The 20,651-nt window shown below is 45.3% G+C and overlaps 1 protein-coding gene across 1 annotated transcript in view; it reads right to left on the bottom strand.

The window, feature by feature from the left end:
* Positions 1–20,651, bottom strand: part of LOC147122073 (cytochrome P450 4B1-like) — an 80,969-nt gene that overhangs the window by 38,426 nt on the left and 21,892 nt on the right. Inside the window, exons 3-5 of the mRNA XM_085982793.1 lie at positions 18,778–18,822; positions 4,569–4,696; positions 3,026–3,150 (exon numbers count right to left, since the gene is read on the bottom strand). Coding sequence (XP_085838919.1) covers positions 3,026–3,150; positions 4,569–4,696; positions 18,778–18,822 — 298 coding nt within the window. The remainder of the gene's footprint in view (positions 1–3,025; positions 3,151–4,568; positions 4,697–18,777; positions 18,823–20,651) is intronic.

Below are 20,651 nucleotides of genomic sequence, written 5' to 3'. Positions count from 1 at the left end.
TTTGCCAAAGACAGGTTTCAGGTCCACCCAAGTGCATACATGCCAACTAGAAAACTTGTACTAGCTGATTAAAACATGCTGACACAGGCCCCCAGAAGCTGACAAATCAAGATCTGCCCTGTATGTGAAAACAAGTAGCTACATGGACTTTGCAACTTAATCTGCAGGTATATACGATGGTCCCAAAATCTCAAGTCCTGCCATCCGCCATCATGAGTGAGGTGGTCAAGACCTCCACCTGCCGACTTGGCTCAATTCTAACCCTGTTGGAAATCCTCGGGTCAGTAAATGTAATTATTGCTCGGTGGGATAAAGAGTGATGTCGATATTATTCTAACTGAGTGGTATTGAGTGGCAACTCACTAACCACCACCCACTTCCCCCCACTCACCCCCCTGGATCCCATGCAAAGCTGGATGATTGCAAGGTTAGCAAAGTTAAGTATGATGGCTGCAAATTGCCATTACTGTATATTTAATACATTTCAGACAACAGTCCTACATTTATTCTAAAAGTGCATTCACAAATTTAAAGGCACTCACTACCAATGTTCCCCCTAATTTCTTTTGGGCCGCGTGGCCCCTTTAACAGGCTGTGCAGCCCATTCAAACTTCAGCGCATGCCCGTTTTTTTGTATTGGTTAGCCAACTCACCGGCTGCGCGGGTCCCTGAGACAGCTGCCCGGCCACGCAGCTTAAAGGGAACGTTGCTCACTACCACATTCTTTTTAATATCACTTCTTTCCACATGATCCTGGCTGCTATATTGTTGGCATCCTTGTCACTCTTTAAGAAGTGTTAGGCTCTTCCTTTTAGTATCTGTTTGATCCATGATTTCAAATTTTTGCATGCTAGTACTGCTGTTAACTAGTACTGCTTTAAGCATAGTCTAGCTTTAAATGCAGCACATCTATCCTTACAAGGGCTTTCTCTGCCTCCTGCCTCCATGAATTCTCCAGGCCTCTCAGTGTAACTCTCCAATTGCTGATGGGACACGTGCCTTAATCCCGCCCAGCAATATTTAAGCATTAAAGCTGGTACTCATCTTGCACAACCCAGTACAAGCTGGCACTCTTCCCGCTCCCCCAGATTTCACATTGGCACTGATCCTCCCCACCCCCTCTCAGTTAATACTGACACTCATTCTTCCCCGCACCCAAAGCGTTGCTCCCAGCTTATCCTCTCTTCTTCCCAAATCACTGCTGTCAGTTTCTGCCCCCTTCCTTCTCTCTTTCCTTATCAGCCATTCCCCCTTCTCTCTATTGCCTCTATTTCCCGCCCCATCATTGGCATCCATTTCTATCCACCCTTTCTCCTTCATTTCAACCTCGTCTCTCTGATTCATTGCTATCAATTTCCCCCTCTTGCTGCCAGCCATTTCATCCTTTCACTGTCATCATTTCCCCTCTTTTATTGCCAGCCATTTCTCTCTTTCATTGACATCCATTCCCACCTACAGTGCACAGCGGCTGCAGTCCCTGCCTTTAGCACTGGGACAGCACTGAGAGGAGAGAGTGACCTAGCCTGGTGCAATATCACTGTGCTCAGGTAACAGGGGGACTAGAGGGAGAGGGGTCTTGTCTGCACTACGTGCTAACACACTGACTGGGCCCCAAAAGACTTAGGGCTGGATTTTCACTCAGAAGTCGGGTTGGAGGCGGGACTACAACTTTCGGGGTTGTAGTTCCGCCTCCATCGAGATGCGGCCAATCCACGTGATTTTTACTTGATTGACCTTGTTGAGCCTGCCCAGCGGGCTCAGCAGGCCAATTAAGGGCCACCCGGCAACAGGTGATGTCACAGACTGAAATTTCATCCGTCAAGATGTTTTGACAGATGAAATATCAGTGTTTCACAGCTGTTTGAAGCTGTCTTACTTCTAACATGGGTCCTTCTCCACAGGCTCAGTTAGAAATCTCTCCAGCCATTCTGCTTTCTGTGCCGGTGAGATGAGGGACTCCCTGAACCAAAAGGAAGGAAGGCTGAAAAGGTAAGAAAATGTATGTAAAACTTATTTAATCACTTTGGATACACCAAACACACTTACCTTTGCACTCATGCACATATCACTCACCTGGACACCGACATCTCGACCCCTCCAAGCCCTTCAACCTGACGGCCCAACTCCTCCAACTTGGCGTGGTTTGGAGCCATCGGGATTCCCACAGTTCAAGCTTAAAAATAGGGATTAGGCTAAAAACTGCCTGTTAACTACCTGTTAACAGGCAGTTAATTGACACTAATCCCTTCCCGCCTCGGGTCGGCAGGCCCCAGTGTGGGGCGGGTACCCGCCTCCTTTGAAATTGGCATGGAGGCGGGTTGGGGGCGGGATGGGGTCAGGACCCCTGATTTCGGGAATTTAACCCCCCGCACGCCTCCAAACCCGACTCCACAGCACACTGAAAATCGAGCCCTTACTCTCACAGTGAAATGCTGATGGTTAGCAGGTATACAGCGCTCCCAGGTCCCACCATGTGCATGCCAAACATCATAAACCTAACGTCAACTCCACATGCTCTCCTGTCCCTTTCCCAACCAAAGTGCTCCCGGAACCCATTCTCATTTAACGTATTCCCAAAGGAAAAAAGTCAAACAGCGAGATACACATATGACAACAAGAGAAGTGTATGAGAGTCATACAAAAAGAGAGAGAGAAAGAGAGAGAGAGAGGGCAAGAAAGGAGACAAAGTGGAAAGCAAACCCTCTGGAAGTGACTATGAGTGATGTTATCATGAATTTCTCTCTTTGCTGTTTTAACAAAGGTATTAAAATAAACAGCTTAATGCCCTTGTTAAAATAGCGGAGAGGAATTAAATATGAGTGCGTTAACTGTTCAGACAACATTGCTCACACTAATTACTAGACTAAAGCGAGGAAGACAAATAATTAGACAGTGGCAGATTAGCAGTGAGACAGTTACAGGAAGAGAGAGACTCAAATTTTATTTTAATTTTTATCTGTGAGCAACTATTAATAATAAAAAGAATGCATAAAAATGTTACTTTCCAGCACTTTCAAGTTCTAACCTTTCAATCTGGCAGTTGCTGTGATAACTGAAGGCACATTTCAGAATACTATCCAACGTCATAAGGCTGATGTGATGGTAGAGTTCCACAGATGTTCCTTTTGTGCTAAACAGCTCCCATTTGTCCTGTGGAAACAGATATAATTAATTCATTGCTCATCTAGTGGTGCAATAACACCATAACTGTAGTGTCAGTGCAAAGTGTTTTCACTTCACACCGATGCTGTAGTCATAATGTAAGTGCAGCCTAAATCTAGAGTCAGGACTCAGCTTGACACTGAAGCCAGACTCGTTGGATGAGGTAGTCCAACTGCTCCTTTTTGAAGTCAGTTTAGGCCTTGACACCTGATTCACACTCCAGGTTGGGGAGAAGCCATTTCAGCCTCCCATTAACACTAATCTTATGGAGTGTGAATGCATCACAAATAACCAATAGTGCAGAAAAACTATTAGATTATTAATTAACAGCCATAAGCTTCAAAACCCTTATCTGTCTCCTTAATCACAAGATGGCTAAGCTGACCCATTGTTAGCATGGACCCTGCTTTCCGGCAGATCCATCATGGGGAAGGGGAGCCAGAAGACGATGGTTGAGCAGGAAGAGGATGATGATGAAGAGGGGGAGGAGTTGCAAGAAAGAAGGAAAATCATCCTCATGGATGATGCTGATGATGATTATGGAGAGGAGAATAATGAGGATGAAGGAGAGTTCAAGCCCACCCACGAGTCCCTGGACCTACATTGTGCCCCATGCTCCTCTATCACAACCTTCTCCATATAACCCCTTGCATCACTTGCTTATTCATTCCCATGCACCATCTCAGATACTTTCACCTGGGGTGGGGTGGGTGGGCGGAAATTAGTGTTACTGAGGATGTGGCACTGATTGATTCACAGAGTATGAGGGAACTGGAGGAATAGGGAGTGGATGAGGATGTGGCACCTTCCCAGAGGAGGCCGTGGAGGAAGGTGACCATGGTTTTAGAGCCATGGGACACAGAAATCATGGATACTTGCCTGGAAAGAAGAATGTTTGAGGAAAAAAAATCACATTGACCTGGAGGCTCTGAGGTCGGTTCCGGGAATGTGCAGCAACTGACAGGTGTGACTCTTGACTCTACAGCTCTCATTTCATTCAATTCAATTGGAAGTTTAGTTCCAAATTACGGGGGGGCGAATGTCCTCAGGGTTTCTGTGCTACCGTCACTTCGCCGCATAAACAGGGCTTCAACCAAAATTCTGCCAAAGTTAAGGCAGTGCAGTGAGATAATCCACAAGGAAATTCACCTCATAGGCATTTTTGTGCTGAGACCTCAGGCTATCAAAAAAAATGGCCAAACTCATTTCACAAACAAATAAAAAAAAGAGAAGACTTTCACCCCATCCGTCTGGGCTGGTTTCAGATGCAGGCCCCAGGAATGAAACATCAGCATGCTTACACACTGCAATAACCAGTGCTCCCTCCAGAACACCCTTGTCAAAAAATCACAGATCAAACACTTTACGATTTAAATGCTATCATCAGAAGCCGCATAAAAACATACCAGCATGATTTTGGTGGAAGCTGCAATCTCCTGCACGTATGACTTCAATATATCATAATGGAATCCAGGTGTCAAGAGTCGCCGATGACGATACCACTTCTGGCCACTGCTTATTAGTAAACCATCACCTGAAATTCATAGAGGATCACTTCTGAACACAGGGATTGTGGGCCCTCCTAGATTGCTGGTGAAATCATTAGTCTTTTGCTCTTATCTTGTAAATAGTTGGATGGTTAATTTTTAAAAAAGCAAACACGTAGACCTCCTGATGATTTAGTTGGTAAGTGCATTGCACAGTGTGGAAGCGAAGCCATAGATATCGGGAAGATCCCAGGTTTGATTCTGTAATTTGGTTGATCTCAGCCAGGGTGACAGCAAGATTATTCAACGGGTCTCAGAGTCTTTGGGGTGGGAAGGGTAAAAATCAATCAGGATCCCCACTCCAGATTGCTATCCAGTGTCTCTTTCTGAAAAGTGCATCTGCGTGGGTGTCAGGTGAATACAGCATCAGGCTTGGCTGTGATGCCCCCTTAGTCAAACAGCCTATTCACCATATCGGCTCACATATAAAGAATGGCCATTTAGGGCGGGGGGGAGGGGTGGTGGGTGGTACTTGCCTGCATGTATGTGAAAAGAAATGTAAAGACCGATGTCTCTGTATCTAGCAATTGAAACAGACTTAGCAGGCAATTTTCAATAAAGACCTGAAAAGTGTTACATATTAGTTACACCTTCACTGCAGTGCTGTCTCAAATAAATGATATACTGTACAGTGTTACACAAGGGACATGTTTAACCCTGCCCGCCCAGTGGAAACTGGGTGGGTGGGCAATTAAAATCAACTGAGGGATTTACCATCTGACGCCCTGCTCCATTTCCGGTACCTTCTATTTTAACCTGTTCTTCTGAGCAGGCAGCAATGACACTCGCCTGAAACCAGCAGGGTCCTTTATTAAATATGCAGATCGGGGCTCGACTGCCAGCTTAACTACTGGCTTAAGAGGGGAAGTGGTTGCGGTTTCCCCATCAGGTGAAGCTAGTGGGAGGAGGAGCCGGGTCCAGAAGGGGCCCAAAGAGGTATGCTTTTTAAACACTTCCTTTTTACTTTCCTTGTGGGGTCAGGAGCAACAGGAGTGCCCCTCCGGGCATCACAAGGAAAATTTAGGCCTCCCCTGCCCCGGGCAACCCCCCCCCGCCGTCCTGATCATGAGACCCGCCCAAAACCCCTCCCTGTGACTTACCCGAGTGCCGTGGAACGTTGCTTCGGTTCTGGCCTGTGGCCTCCTGCCAAACGGCATTCTGCTTCCACCTGCCGGCCAGCTGCTACTTCCCGCCAGTTTTGGGTGGACAACTGATAAGGGGCATGCAGATAAGGCCCAAGTGTTAAAATCTCCTGGGCCTCACACTACTGAGAGCAAGGAGCTTTCGGCATTCGCCTCAACTGCCGCCCGCCTGATTCCCGCTCCGGGTTAAAATCGTGGGCTATAGTATTCTAAACCAATTAAATAATACGGCATAAGTGGTGCTGAAACAGAACAAAACCACGAAAATATGGAAAGGAAGAAGAATACTTTTCAAAATATCCGAGGTATGTTATCTATTCTGTAGTGTATGTACTTTGAAGAAGGAACTATATTCTGCAGCCCCTGTACACTGCAGTACCAGTAGTGACCACCCCTGTATATAAGCCTGTGTAGTAACTTTGTATAGTAGTTCCAGTTTTGTCTCCATTCAGTAAACACCTGTTATAACCAACTCCTGCAGTCCGTGTCTCAATTATACACGGACGTAACACTGGCGACGAACAGATCCGAACTTACCTACAGTTCTGCACCACCTCATGGGGATCCATCCCTGAAGCGAAGTTGTTAGAGGTCGAGGCCAGAAGGAAGAAAAAAAAACCAAACAAACAGAAGAAACGGGCGTCGACCATGGGCAACCGCCTCTGATTCATCGAATTCGAAGATTTGCAGGAGAGGCTGTCGAGAGCGGGGCTTGGTTATCCTGTCTATGGTGTTCCAGCTAATCGGGCTGGTGGCAGGTAGTACACTGATCCTTCCTGGGCTGCGGCGGGCTAGAGCTCGATCGGGTGGCTTTTCAATGGGGCCGAGCAGCGTTGTCGGGAAGAGGAGCGAGAGAGAGAGGGTGGAGCACACAGGGTGCGGCCGGTGCTACGAAGCCGGGCAGCGTACAGACCCGAGAAGAGGGAGGAAAGTGTCCCATAGGGTTTGCTCTGACGACGGGAACAGTAATTAAAATAAAAGAAATTAGAAGCGCAGAAAGCCGCGAGGAGCTGCAGTTTGCCACGGGGACCGCGGAGAGCGGCGTTAGCAGCAGCGCGGGGGGGAAGTGCACGAAGATCATAGGGCGTCACCATCAAGGCATAAAAACACCAGCAACAGCACTAGCAGCAGCGGAGAAGACAGAAAGCGCGGGAGGCGCCATCTTAATCCAGCGGGGAAGAAGGCAAAGCGCGGGAGGCGCCATTTTGTTCAATCGGGGAAGAAGGCAAAGCGCGGGAGGCGCCATCTTAGATCTCCAAGATGCCGAAGACTGGCAATATCATTGCCTTCGATAATGCAACAGAAGACTGGATCACGTATGTGGAAAGAGTCGAAGTATATTGCAAGGCAAATGAAGTAGCCGATGAGAAAAAGGCATCGGTACTATTAAACTTAATGGGCGCAAGAACGTACGGCCTATTGCGGAACCTGATCACTCCAGCCAAACCGATGGCGAAGAGTTTTAATGAAATTGTTGATATCCTACAGGAACACCTAAATCCTACACCGCTGCTGATAGCAGGAAGATTTAAATTCCACAAGAGAAATCAGCATAAAGATGAGAACCATGCTGATTACCTTACGGAACTACGCAAGCTATCAAAGCACTGCCAGTTCGGAGCAGGAGTGGCGGATACCCTACGGGACAAATTTGTCTGTGGACTCCTGAGTGAAGGAACCCAGAAGAGGTTACTCTCAGAGAAAGAGCTGACGCTAGATAAGGCTTTCAGCGTGGCAGTATCGTACGAAGCAGCAGCAAGGGGAGCTGCGGAAATACAGCAAAAGCCACAGGAATACGGCACCCATGAAATGACACGGGGATTTGAAAAATGTTATTGTTGCGGCAGAACAACCCATGACCAGAAGGACTGCTGGTCCAAGGACAAAATATGCAGGCAATGCGGAAAGATGGGACACATTGCACGAGTTTGCAGGTCCGGGAAGAAGACTAACGACAACAAAAAGGCTACTAAGGAACAGTACAGGAAAGTACAAAAGATGACGGGCAGTAGTTCCGAAGACCAGAAGAGCGATAGTGAATCCGGAAACAAGAGACTAAGCTGTAGTGGCGCTTCGTAATTTCCAAACATGCAGCCACTGAGCTTTGAGGCTTTTAACAACGAGTAGACGCGTGTCGAAATAAAACGTTCCAAAACGTAACTTTGTCTTTAAACTGTTTACTGTAACATCTTACAAACAGAATTACAAAGCAAAACACGTTTAAACGAACACGGTCAAAAACTGTATTGCTCCAGCCCTCAAAAGCCTTTCCCTTCTCTCCAGCCTCGTGCAGCTTGAGCTGTAAAATGGCTGGATACCATGTGACAATCTTAAGGACTGTACCATTGTAGCAAGAATAAAGGGGGTATCTCAGACTATACTACTGGAACAAGAAAATAGGGGGTTTCTCAATACAATAAGTCAGTCAGGTAAATTAACTGTATTATACTATTTAACCAATATTTTAAAGTATTTTCTTTCTTAAACTTTCATGACTCTTACATTCCGGCCCCTAATTGACTAGGCACATGAAGCATATCAATTACTCAAACATTCTTAAGAGTCATAAACTAATGAGTTCAACATATTTACAATATAAATGTCCACTTTTTTCGTTCAGGAACCTTTCACGCTGCTTCTTGTAGCAGGCAGAGCTTTGTGATCGGTCTTTCCAGGGTACTGGTCTTGGTTTGCAAACAAACGCGACAAACAACGCCTCTGGAGTCTGGCATGGTCTTAATTATTTTTCCCATCAACCAAGAATTTCTAGGGGCTGAATCATCCACGATTAAGACGATGTCTCCGACAATGAAGTTCCTCTTTATTTTGGACCATTTTTGACGCTCCTGTAGCAGAGGTAGGTATTCTCTTGTCCATCTGGTCCAGAAAAGGTCTGACATATACTGAACTTGCCTCCACTTCCGACGGGCATACAGATCTTCCTTTTTGAAGACTCCCGGGGGCATGACTGGCTGTGTTTTCAACAACAACAGGTGGTTCGGAGTCAGGGCTTCGAGGTCATTGGGATCATCTGATGTCTTAGTTATCGGTCGGTCATTAATGATGGCTTCAACCTCACACAGAACGGTTTGAAGTCCCTCGTCGTCAAGCACTTGCAGCTTCAGTACAGAACTGAGTAGTTTTCTTACGGTGCGTATCTGTCTTTCCCAGACACCTCCATGGTGGGATGCAGCCGGTGGATTGAAGATCCACTTAATTCCTGTTTGCATCATGGCTTCCTGTATTTTAAGCTGATTCCAACCTTCAATAGCTTCCCGTAGTTCTCTCTCCGCTCCGACAAAATTAGTGCCATTATCAGAACGCATAATGGACACCTGTCCTCTTCTACAGACAAAGCGCCGCAGGGCGTTAATACAGGAATCAGTGTCAAGCGTGCGTGCCACCTCAATATGAACTGCTCTGATGGTCGAACAAGTGAAAAGCACACCATATCTCTTGACAAGGCTCCGTCCTCGCTTTACCTCGAAAGGCCCAAAATAGTCCACCCCTATGTTTGTAAATGGGGGCTTGTCTGGTAACAAACGGTCTTCAGGCAGGTCTGCCATTTTCTGCTCCCCAGCTCTAGCGTGTAACCGTCTGCAAACAATGCATTCAGAGAGTATTTTTCTTATTACAGGATTAGCTCCTGGAATCCAGTATCTTTGTCTTAGCTTCGCAAGCACGTGATTCCTCCCACTGTGTCCAATACTCTGGTGTATATGCTGAAGAATGAGAGTAGCAACCCGGAGGTCCTTAGAAAGGATAGCAGGATGCTTGGCCTCCTCTGGCATAGCAGATTTGTTTAGTCGCCCTCCCACCCTCAGTACTCCATCTTGCAGTGTAGGGTCCAGCTTGTAGATATGACTACCTTTCTTGATTGGAGTATTTCGCTGTAAAGCTTCGATTTCTTCTGGATATCCTTGTCTTTGACTGAAGCAAACTATCTCCATCTCAGCCTTGGCCAAATCCTCCACGGTCAATGAATTCTTACCCAATGTGGTCTTGTGCTGGTGCATATATTGCTGTAGAAGCATTCTCTGCTTATCAGGGTTACTTTCAGACTGATGGATAGTGGCTCGATACTCTTTTCTCTTACCGCTCAGGTGTAGCAGCAACTCTTTCAACCTTAGAAACCATGCAACTGCTTTCCTCAACTGGTGCCATCCTGAGAAATGGTTAACAAGCTTGTTCACTGTGTCAAAGTTCTCTTTCGTAGTTATGAGATTTACTGTGACTGATCTCTTGACTTCGACGTCGTCTTCAGCAATCTGACTTGGCATATCTGGTCTTTCTGGCCATGATCTCTCTGTTTCCAGCAGATAACTTGGGCCTTGTATCCAAGTTTCACTCCTCATGAAGTTTTCAGCCTTCAATCCCCGTGAGGCTTGATCTGCTGGGTTTAATGAGGTGTTTACATACCGCCATTGAGATGGTTGTGTAGCTTCTCTAATGGATGAGATTCTGTTTGCTATGAAGGTCTTGAAGCGTATCTTCTCATTCTCTATATACTTCAGCACCATCGTGCTATCCGTCCAGAAGACAGATTCTTCTAATGGGAGCTGTAGCTCTTTCCGCATCACCTGGTCAACTTTAACTGCAACAACCGCTGCCGTCAACTCCAGTCTCGGGATGGTGACCTGCTTCAGCGGAGCCACCCTGGATTTCCCCATGAGGAAGGCACAATGTTTCTGGCCCTGTTGATTTGTCAGCAAGAGGTAAGTAGCTGTGCCATAGCCGTCCTCACTGGCGTCAGAGAAATGATGTAGTTGAGCCGTCTTTGTAACTCCAAAACTCACAGGCTTGATGCATCTGCTGACGTTGAAGCTAGAAAGTTGTTGCAAATCTGTCAACCATCTGAGCCATCTCTGAGCTTGACCTTCTGGGATATCTTCATCCCATCCTCTCTTGTCTCTACACAGCTCTCGTAGGATCAGCTTCACCGGCAGAATGAGTGGTGCTAAGAATCCAAGAGGGTCGTAGATGGAACTGACCACGGAGAGAATCCCTCGTCTTGTGGATGGTCTTTTGTTCACCATTATTCTGAAGTTGAACGTGTCTGACTCAATGCACCATTGTACACCAAGAGCTCTCTCAATAGGAAGGACATCGTGGCTCAGGTCCAAATCTTTGACTTCAGTGGCTCTTTCCTTTTCTGGGATAGAAGCTAGAACTGCTCTGCTGTTGCTTATCCACTTAGTCAGATGGAATCCTCCATTCGAACACAGAGTCCTAAGGTCTCTTGACAGTGCAATGGCATCGTCTTCTGTTGACACGGACTTCAGACAGTCATCGACATAAAAGTTTCTGAAGGTTGTCTCCACAGCCTCTGATGGTGCTTTGCCATCTTCTGCAGTTTTTCTGAGAGCGTAGCTTGCACAGCTGGGAGATGATGTGGCTCCGAACAAGTGTACAGCCATTCTACATTCCACCATCGCTTGACTAACGTCGCCATCTGGCCACCAAAGGAAACGCAGAAGATCAGCATCTTCATCAGGGATTCTGACTTGGTAGAACATTGATTCTATGTCTGCCATCATGGCAACGAGCTCTTGTCTAAACCTAGTCAAGACGCCAATGAGGGTATTAGTAAGATCAGGACCTTGAAGCAGCTGGTCATTCAGTGAAGTTCCTCTGAATGAGGCGGCGCAGTCAAACACTACACGGATCTTTTTCTTCTTTGGGTGATACACACCGTGATGAGGAATGTACCAGACCCTTCCATCATCTCTGTTCAACTGTTCCTCGGGCACTTTTACAGCATAGCCTTTCGCTATGATGTTTCTCATGAAGCCTTTGTAGTCTTCGTGAAAGTCGGGGTTCTTGTTCAGCTTTCTCTTTAGACTGATGGCGCGCTGCTCTGCTATGCAGCGATTGTTCGGCATCTTCGCGGTCTGTCTTCTCAGTGGCAAACCAATGTGATAGTGGCCATCAATGAACTGTGTAGACCTTGTCATCAAATCCATGAACTGATGGTCTTCTTGTGACATCTCTGTCTTTCCCTCACAGCTGTGTTCTGAAAAGTCTGCGTTGAACTGCTGTATCAACAGCTCTTCAATGCTTGTGATAGAGATACAATTAACTGTTACATTTTGTCGTTGCTCCTTGTTCGACTTCGGTCCATTGACTACCCATCCAAGGGCTGTCCTGACTGTGTAGGGGCCGTCATCCTTGCTGTTTATCACCTGCCATGGCTCCATAGTTTTGTAGGCATTGGTTCCAATTAATAGGCCAATTTCTGCTTCAATATATGGGAGATGCACCTTTTCCAGGTAAGGCCATCTCTCCACATCCTTCTGCAGGGCTAAGTTTCCTATTTTAACAGGAATCTCCCTCTGTGTGAAAACATTAGGCAGGTCTATGAAGCCCTTCTCTTCAAGTCCACACACTTCTAAGTCTGACAGGATATAACTTTGCATTGACTTCTCATGACCCATGGTGCGTAATAGGATTTCTGTTCTTCTGCCTCTAACGTTCAGCTGTCGCATGAGTGATTCTGTGCAGAACGTTGCTGAACTACCTGGATCCATGAAGGCGTAAGTCTCCACAAACTTCTCACTCCTCTTAGACTTGATCTTTACAGGTACGATGGCAAGAATACAATCACTGTCACCGGCCCCAGTGAATCCACAAGTCTCTGGTTCTAGCGACACCAGAGCACTTGAAACAACCTTCTCGTCGGTATTGTTTTCTTCACTCTTCTTAGAGACTTGTTCTTCTTTGTGGATATGCAGCAGACTGGGATGTTTCCGAGTGCACTCTCTGCATGTTGTTCTTTGCTTACAGTTTCTACTCAGGTGCCCCTGAGAGAGACATCCAAAACATAGGCCATTGTACTTCAGAAATTCGATTCTGTCCTTATGTGGCTGTGCTTTGATGTCACTGCAGAAATCCAATGTATGATTCTTCTGGCAGAATAAACATGGCTTCTGAAAGGCATTAGCAGGCGTCACTGTGCTGCTCTTTTTGGGAGATGAGTTCTGAGACCTTTCTTCCCCAGCCTGAGTGACGATAGTTGCAAAGCTGCTTCCCCTGGAACCACCTTTCCTGAGAGTCTTTGATTCAGCAGGCTTGGCTTTCACTCTTCCATCAGTAGTCGGGCTGACATCCTGGATGTTTCCAAACAATGGGTCCCTAGCAATTTTAGCCTGTTTGTCTATGAAATTCACTAAGTCTGCAAACCTGGCTCTACTTTTCCGTCTCTCCATTATCTCAAAGGCTGTTCTTCTCCATTGTTCTCTCATCCTGTAAGGAAGCTTAGAGATGATGATTCTCATAGTCGTAGGATTGTCCATCTCTTCCATGAATTAAACATCCTCCATGGTGTTGCGACATCCTATGAGAAAAAGAACATATGTGTTCAATGCCTCCCTGTCCTCCGATCTGATCTGTGGCCACTTGGTAGCCTTTTCAATATATGCAGTGGCTATCTTCAGCTCGTTACCATAGTGCTCCTGCAGCAACTTCCTGGCTTCTATGTATCCCCGGTCCGGTTTCATGTGTTCACAGCTTCTGACCAGGTCTTGTGGTTTACCACTGGTGTACTGTCCCAGGTAGTATAACTTATCACTGCTGCTCTCTGTTTTGGAGTCAATGGCTTGTTCGAAGGATCTGATGAAGGGCTTATACTTGAGTGGGTCGCCTTGGAACACTGGTATGTCTCTTTGAGGGAGTCGAAACAGATTCTGTTGTTTTACAAGCATCTCTGTAATTTCGTTCTGACGTTGCATCACTCGGTATAGGCTTCTCCCTGTGTCTTCAGGCCTCTGGTGATCATCAGCAGGGTCTAGTCTAGACCGTCTGACGTCTGGGGTAGCATCACGTGCTCCTGTTAGTGGAGAGGCCACTCTTCCACGCTGTAATGCCAGGAGATGGCCTTCAGACTCTCTTTCAACTCTTGAAGGTGCCCTGGATCCAACTCTGTGTGACAACATTGACTGGCAGTATTCGTTCATGCCATCCTGTGAGCCCTCATAATCTTCATACACACTCAACCTGGCATCTGAGACCGCAATAGCTGTTTTTATCTCCAGCTGTTCTTTCTTTGCCTGCACTTGGGCCTGTTGGGCCTGCAGTTGGGCCTGTTGGGCCTGTTCCCGTTCAAGAGCTTGCTTCTCCACTAAAGATGCTGCGTGCACCATCAACGCTGCCTGTTCAACCTCCTCTCTCATGCGTCGCGATGAGCGTGTGGTAGAAGCGACTGACCTGTGTCCAGAAACAGAGCTACCTTCTTTTTGATTTTTGCTCAGTCTGGCTGAAGTCTCTGAAATGCTAGCATCTGGTCCGACTTCATCGTCATCTTTATCTTTCTCTGCTGTATCAGCATCTTGACGAATCTTTAACATCCACTGTTCTGTGGCCTTGACATAGTCCTTAATGCTGGATGATTTAAGATCAAACGAGTTGTGCTGATCAGCGTTTCCCTCTTCTTCAGACAGAAGTGCTAATACATCTTCATTGAGTACATTAAATTCTTCATGCAACTTGGAGAAATCATAATGCATTATGTCTTCAGCTTTCTTAATATTAGCATTATCTTCCATGAGACAATCAATTATCTTCATTTTTCCAGTTATCTGAGCTAATTTAGCCCTCCTTGCACCTATTCTTCTATGTAACTTCTCTTCCATTGCCTTTGGGGTGAGCTTTACTTCACTCTTTTGGCCAACAATCCTTCTGGCTGGGGGAAGCTCCTCACGGCTCCGTAAGGCCTCGGCCATTTTACCCGCAGCTCTTATTTAGCTTCTCAATAGAATGAACAAGGCAAGTAACAGTCACTGTACCTTCGCTTTCTTATATTGTCGTCTGGCTCCATGACCATTCATGTATACGTTCGCCGACAATTCCGTCCTTTCCTTCTTAGGGAGCTAGTTTTTGACTAATGTAGTGGCGCTTCGTAATTTCCAAACATGCAGCCACTGAGCTTTGAGGCTTTTAACAACGAGTAGACACGTGTCGAAATAAAACGTTCCAAAAACGTAACTTTGTCTTTAAACTGTTTACTGTAACACCTTACAAACAGAATTACAAAGCAAAACACGTTTAAATGAACACGGTCAAAAACTGTATTGCTCCAGCCCTCAAAAGCCTTTACTTTCTCTCCAGCCTCGTGCAGCTTGAGCTGTAAAATGGCTGGATACCATGTGACAATCTTAAGGACTGTACCATTGTAGCAAGAATAAAGGGGGTATCTCAGACTATACTACTGGAACAAGAAAATAGGGGGTTTCTCAATACAATAAGTCAGTCAGGTAAATTAACTGTATTATACTATTTAACCAATATTTTAAAGTATTTTCTTTCTTAAACTTTCATGACTCTTACATAAGCCGTCTCAAACTTCACAACGTAATCGCAAAAGAGGATCACCGAACCATTTGGGTCACCCTCACGATAGCAGGGTCCCAAGTCAAAATGGAATTGGATACAGGATCAGCCCTGACTGTCATGAATCGACGAGACTACGAGCGGCTATTTTCACACATACCCTTGAAAGACACATCCATTGTCTTGAAGACGTATATGGGGCAGAAAGTATACCCCAGAGGGAAACTAAGGGTGCCTGTCAAATACAACGGCAAGGAAATACAGAAATTGTATCTGTACATACTGCAAGATGGTGGACCACCGTTATTGGGACGTGAATGGATCAGAAAGATAAGTTTAGACTGGCACTCCATTCAGGCACTGACTGTGGCTGGTAAAAAGGATGATGACGTCACACCTGGACGATTGTCAAAAATCTTAGCTAACGCTAAAGAGGTATTTCAAAAAGAACTGGGAACTCTTAAAGGCGTAACCGCCTCGATAAAAATAGAAGAGAATGCAATTCCCAAGTTTTTCAAAGCAAGACCGGTACCGCATGCAATTCGCCCAGCCGTCGAGGCAGAGCTGGAGAATCTGGAGAATGCAGGCGTGTTATCTAAGGTAGGCTGGAGCGAGTGGGCGACACCCATCGTTCCTGTCATGAAGAAAACGTTAAACAATAAGTCTGAGGAGCCAAGGAAGGTTCGCATCTGTGGGGACTTCAAGGTGACGGTGAACCCAGTCCTTCACACAGTACAGTATCCTCTCCCGAGGATAGAAGATATTTTCGCCTCACTATCTGGAGGGAAGCGTTTTACAAAAATTGACCTAGCACAAGCATATTTGCAGATGGAGGTTGAAGAATCCTCTAGGAAGTATCTCACGATAAACACTCACAAAGGTCTTTACCAGTATAATCGACTGGTATTCAGAGTAGCATCAGCTCCGGCGATATGGCAAAGAGCGATGGAACAAGTCCTGCAAGGGATTCCGGGGACTCAGTGTTACTTGGACGACATCCTAGTGACAGGTGAAAATGACAGTGAACACCTTGCCAACCTAGAGCAGGTGCTCACTTGACGAAGAGAACATGGGTTACGAGCCAATCGCCTCAAGTGCGAGTTTTTTAAGAAACAGATATCGTATTGTGGCCACGTGATTGATGAAGAGGGGTTACATAAGTCCCCTGACAGAATTGAAGCGGTAGTTAAGGCTCCAGCGCCTGAAAATGTGTCGCAACTGAGGTCATTCCTCGGATTGGTGAATTACTACCATAAGTTTTTGCCGAATTTGTCCACAATTCTGCACCCACTGAACGCCCTACTACAAACTGGAGTAGCATGGAAATGGAGCGATGAATGTAAGTGGGCCTTTCAGAAGTGTAAAGACCTAATCACTTCAAGAGAAGTATTGGCTCACTACAACCCATCACTACCGATAAGACTGGCGTGTGATGCGTCTCCCTACGGCATTGAAGCGGTACTGTCACATAAATTCCTTGATGGTTCAGAGAGGCCGATAGCTTTTGCGTCATGCTCGTTAACTTCAGCCGAGCGTAACTACACCCAGATTGACAGAGAGGCCCTCAGCCTGGTGTGGGGGGTGAAGAAGTTCAATCACTACCTGCACGGTCAGAAATTTACTCTACTAACTGATCATCAACCTCTGGTCTCCATTTTCAACCCTCAGAAGGGCGTCCCGATAATGACAGCACAACGGCTACAGAGGTGGTCCCTTTTCCTAGGGGCACACCAATATGACATCGAGTACAAAGGAACTAAACAGCATGGGAATGCTGATGGATTGTCGCGCCTACCGTTGCCGATGGTGGAAGAAGCACCTGCAGTGGATCCTGTGGAGATATTCCACTCGACCATCGTCGAATGTCTACCTGTGACGAATGCAAACATAGAAAAGGAAACATGAAATGACCCGACACTCTCCTGGGTCTATGATTTAACGGTGAAGGGATGGCCAGCACATGGCGAACCACTGTTGCCAGCATTCTTGCCGAGAAGAGAACAGCTGTCAGTGTGCCGAGGAACCTTGATGTGTGGATCCAGAGTAGTAATTCCACCCAAATTGAAGGATAGAGTGCTCAATGAGCTTCATGAGGGTAATCTGGGAGGGGTAAAAATGAAGAACTTAGCCAGAGCGTTTGTGTGGTGGCCGGGAATCGATAGAGAAATTGAAGAGATGACCAAGAGCTGTACAGGATGCCAGAAGGTCCAAAACGCCCCACCACAAGCCCCTCTACATCCATGGGAGTGGCCCTCATCTCCATGGCAAAGGGTGCACATTGATTTTGCTGGTCCATTTATGGACTCGATGTTTTTAATTGCGGTGGATGCACATTCAAAGTGGCCAGAGGTAATAAAAATGTCCTCAACCACCACAGAAAAAACTATCACAGTCTTACGAACCATATTCGCCAGAAATGGGCTGCCTGAACAGATTTGCTCCGACAATGGACCACAGTTTGTGTCTGAAGAGTTCTGGAGGTTCTTAAAGAACAATGGTATTAAGCATTACACATCCACTCCATATCATCCAGCCACCAATGGATTGGCTGAGAGGTTCGTTCAAACATTCAAGAAGGCTATCAAGGCAATGTGTAACGAAGACATACCCCTACAACACAAGGTGGATAACTTCTTGTTTGCCTACCGGAATGCGACACATGCGGTTACCAACCAAACTCCAGCCATGATGTTCTTCAATCAAAGACTAAGATGCCGCTTGGATTTGGTTAAGCCAAACATCAGAAGAGATGTGGAGAACAGGCAGTTTCAGAATATGAATGAAAGGCCAACCAGGAGTTTTAAGATAGGTCAACCAGTTTTGGCCCGGGACTACCGCACAGAGAGATGGCAGCCAGGAACGATCTGCACACGGCAAAGACCTCTAATGTATACCGTGGATGTTGGAGAGAGCATTGTAAGACGACATGCTGACCAGATTCTAGAGTCACTGGAAAACGTCAAATCCACACCACGATCCGATACACCTGGTGATGAAACCGAAGTACCAATTGCATCTACCTCAGAATCGGTGATATTGGAAGCAGACGAACCAAACAACGACGTTGATCCCGAATCAACTTTGCCAGAAGAACCTGATACCCCAAAGAGGCGTTATCCAGACAGAATCAGGAAGCCTCCACAAAGACTGAATTTATAATTGCTTAACTTCAGCTAATGTATATAGCAACTGTAATTGTAAATATGTTATTTAATTATTAATCGAATGTTATGTACTGTTTAGCTAAAAGGGGAGGAATTGTAGTGTATGTACTTTGAAGAAGGAACTATATTCTGCAGCCCCTGTATACTGCAGTACCAGTAGTGACCACCCCTGTATATAAGCCTGTGTAGTAACTTTGTATAGTAGTTCCAGTTTTGTCTCCATTCAGTAAACACCTGTTATAACCAACTCCTGCAGTCCGTGTCTCAATTACACACGGACGTAACATATTCAGAAATAAAGAATATCTTTCTGTGTAATTTAGTGCATGAAAAGTGCTGAACACAGCTACTGTCACCACGACTAAAAGTACAAAGTTCATGTTAATGCAATGCTCCGCATACTGTAATTATGCGGTGAATACGGATTACAATACGTACCAATCCAAGGAAGCATAAACCGGTAGACCACATCATCTTTTGGTTCTGTAATATATATAAACACAACAGTAGATAGATAGTTCTTCAATCACAGTCCAAGTTAAATAACTTGCTCATATCTGCATTATCTATTCCGTTCTGCATTTTAAAAAGCTGGATCATTTCCCTCACAAAGTAAAAATCATCTGATTTGATTTACAATCAAATAGTCTTGAGATATAGCCCAGTATTTGGTTAGCCTGTTCGCAAAGATTTGATATTTTAACTGAATGGCCAATAATCGCCCAGAATTATTTACCACATTTGCTAATGGGCTGAAGGAATAATTACTAGTCCTAGCCCCTTTAGGGCTACCCCGGATCAGGTGTAATCCTCAGACATTCACTTTCAACTAATGTTTGAGGTCGCCGAATCCTAAAGACGCTTAATTGGGTCTAAAGGTCCAGACTATCTCTTCCGAAAGGAAAGGAACAACCTGAAGATGTTACCGTCCTCCAGATAGCACTTTTAATAAGTTTAGCTAGACTGTAACGTTCCGGATATTATGAGGGTCTAGAAAACTCCCTCAGAATTCTGCAACTCCTCACCAAAGAGCGTAGAGATTGAGTTCGCGAGTTTGATACAGAAGTATTATGTGAGACAATTCTAAAAATATATAGATTTATTAAAGAACCGACATGTAATTACAGTAGGTGTTTCAATCACAACATTAACAGTTCCAAAAAGAATAAGCTTACAATTCTTATTAGAGATCTTAACTTCTCTACAGTTTTACAGTTCTTAGTCTTATTCCAGGATATCCATCAAAATCAAATACAATACCGTTGATCCCAAGATACAAAGCGGTGTAGACTTACAGAGCCTGCCTCTGAAGCTGAGAATCGCTTTGCCCCTTTACAGCAAATCTTTCATCCCATTTGAAAGTTCAATATTTATATCCTTTTTCGGTGGTATTTCCTTTGAAGTTTTCTGCTGATGTAAGCTAATTATCTCTAGTCACTTTTCTGCTGACCCCTGCTACTCTTACAGTCAGATCAGCTGGTAGCAATGCAGAATTATGTCTGTACCCCAGGTGTCCCAAGCTCACCATAAAAAACAGTGTAACATCAGGTGCATTTCACTTGATGTCATCTCTACCAAGGCCTTCTGTTTGTGTCTCTTTACGAAGTGTAAATTAGAACACCTCAACCAGGGTGATCTATGCAATTCTTAAGTCACCTCAGCTGGTTGTAATACAGACTCGTGTCTCTCCGCCATAGGTGTTATAAGTTTAACATAAAAACTATGTGATGACAGGTGGGTTTTTTTATGTCATTTTTACAAAGGCATATGTTTCTTCTTTTATGTGCTTGTTTACGAAGTGTACTTTAGAACACTTTAATAGGGTGTACCATTGTCTTTTTTCCAAAGATTCAGATGTCAGGAGCCTCCAACCTCCTGTTTCAATAAGGTTATTGATTCAGTGTCAACAACTTATCTTATCTCTATAGCCAGAAAGCTGTAACAGCTTTAGATTGTTGAGGCTTCCAGATTTCCAAACCCAGTTTATCATGTTTTAATCAAATTAGAATTTTTTCATAGAATGGTGTATTTTTCTGCATAGGTATGGCTCATTCCTTCACAGGGCATCCCATCATCCTGTACAGGTTTCATGCATCCTGTTTCAAAGTGTATAACCTCCCAGAGATGTCGGGGAACATAGGATCTAATGAGAGGGAGGAACTGAATGAAATCAGTATTTGTAGGGAAATGGTGTTAGGGAAATTGATGGGATTGAAGGCCAATAAATCCCCAGGGCCTGATAATCTACATCCTAGGGTACTTAAGGAAGTGGCCCTAGAAATAGTAGATACATTGCTGGTCATCTTCCAAAA

The sequence above is a fragment of the Somniosus microcephalus genome, chromosome 3 (genome assembly GCF_052327205.1).
Source record: "Somniosus microcephalus isolate GS21.2 chromosome 3, FLI_Smic_1.0, whole genome shotgun sequence".
Taxonomy (NCBI): domain Eukaryota; kingdom Metazoa; phylum Chordata; class Chondrichthyes; order Squaliformes; family Somniosidae; genus Somniosus; species Somniosus microcephalus.
Note: the sequence above shows the minus strand (reverse complement) of the source record. Positions and strands in the feature narration are given on the sequence as shown.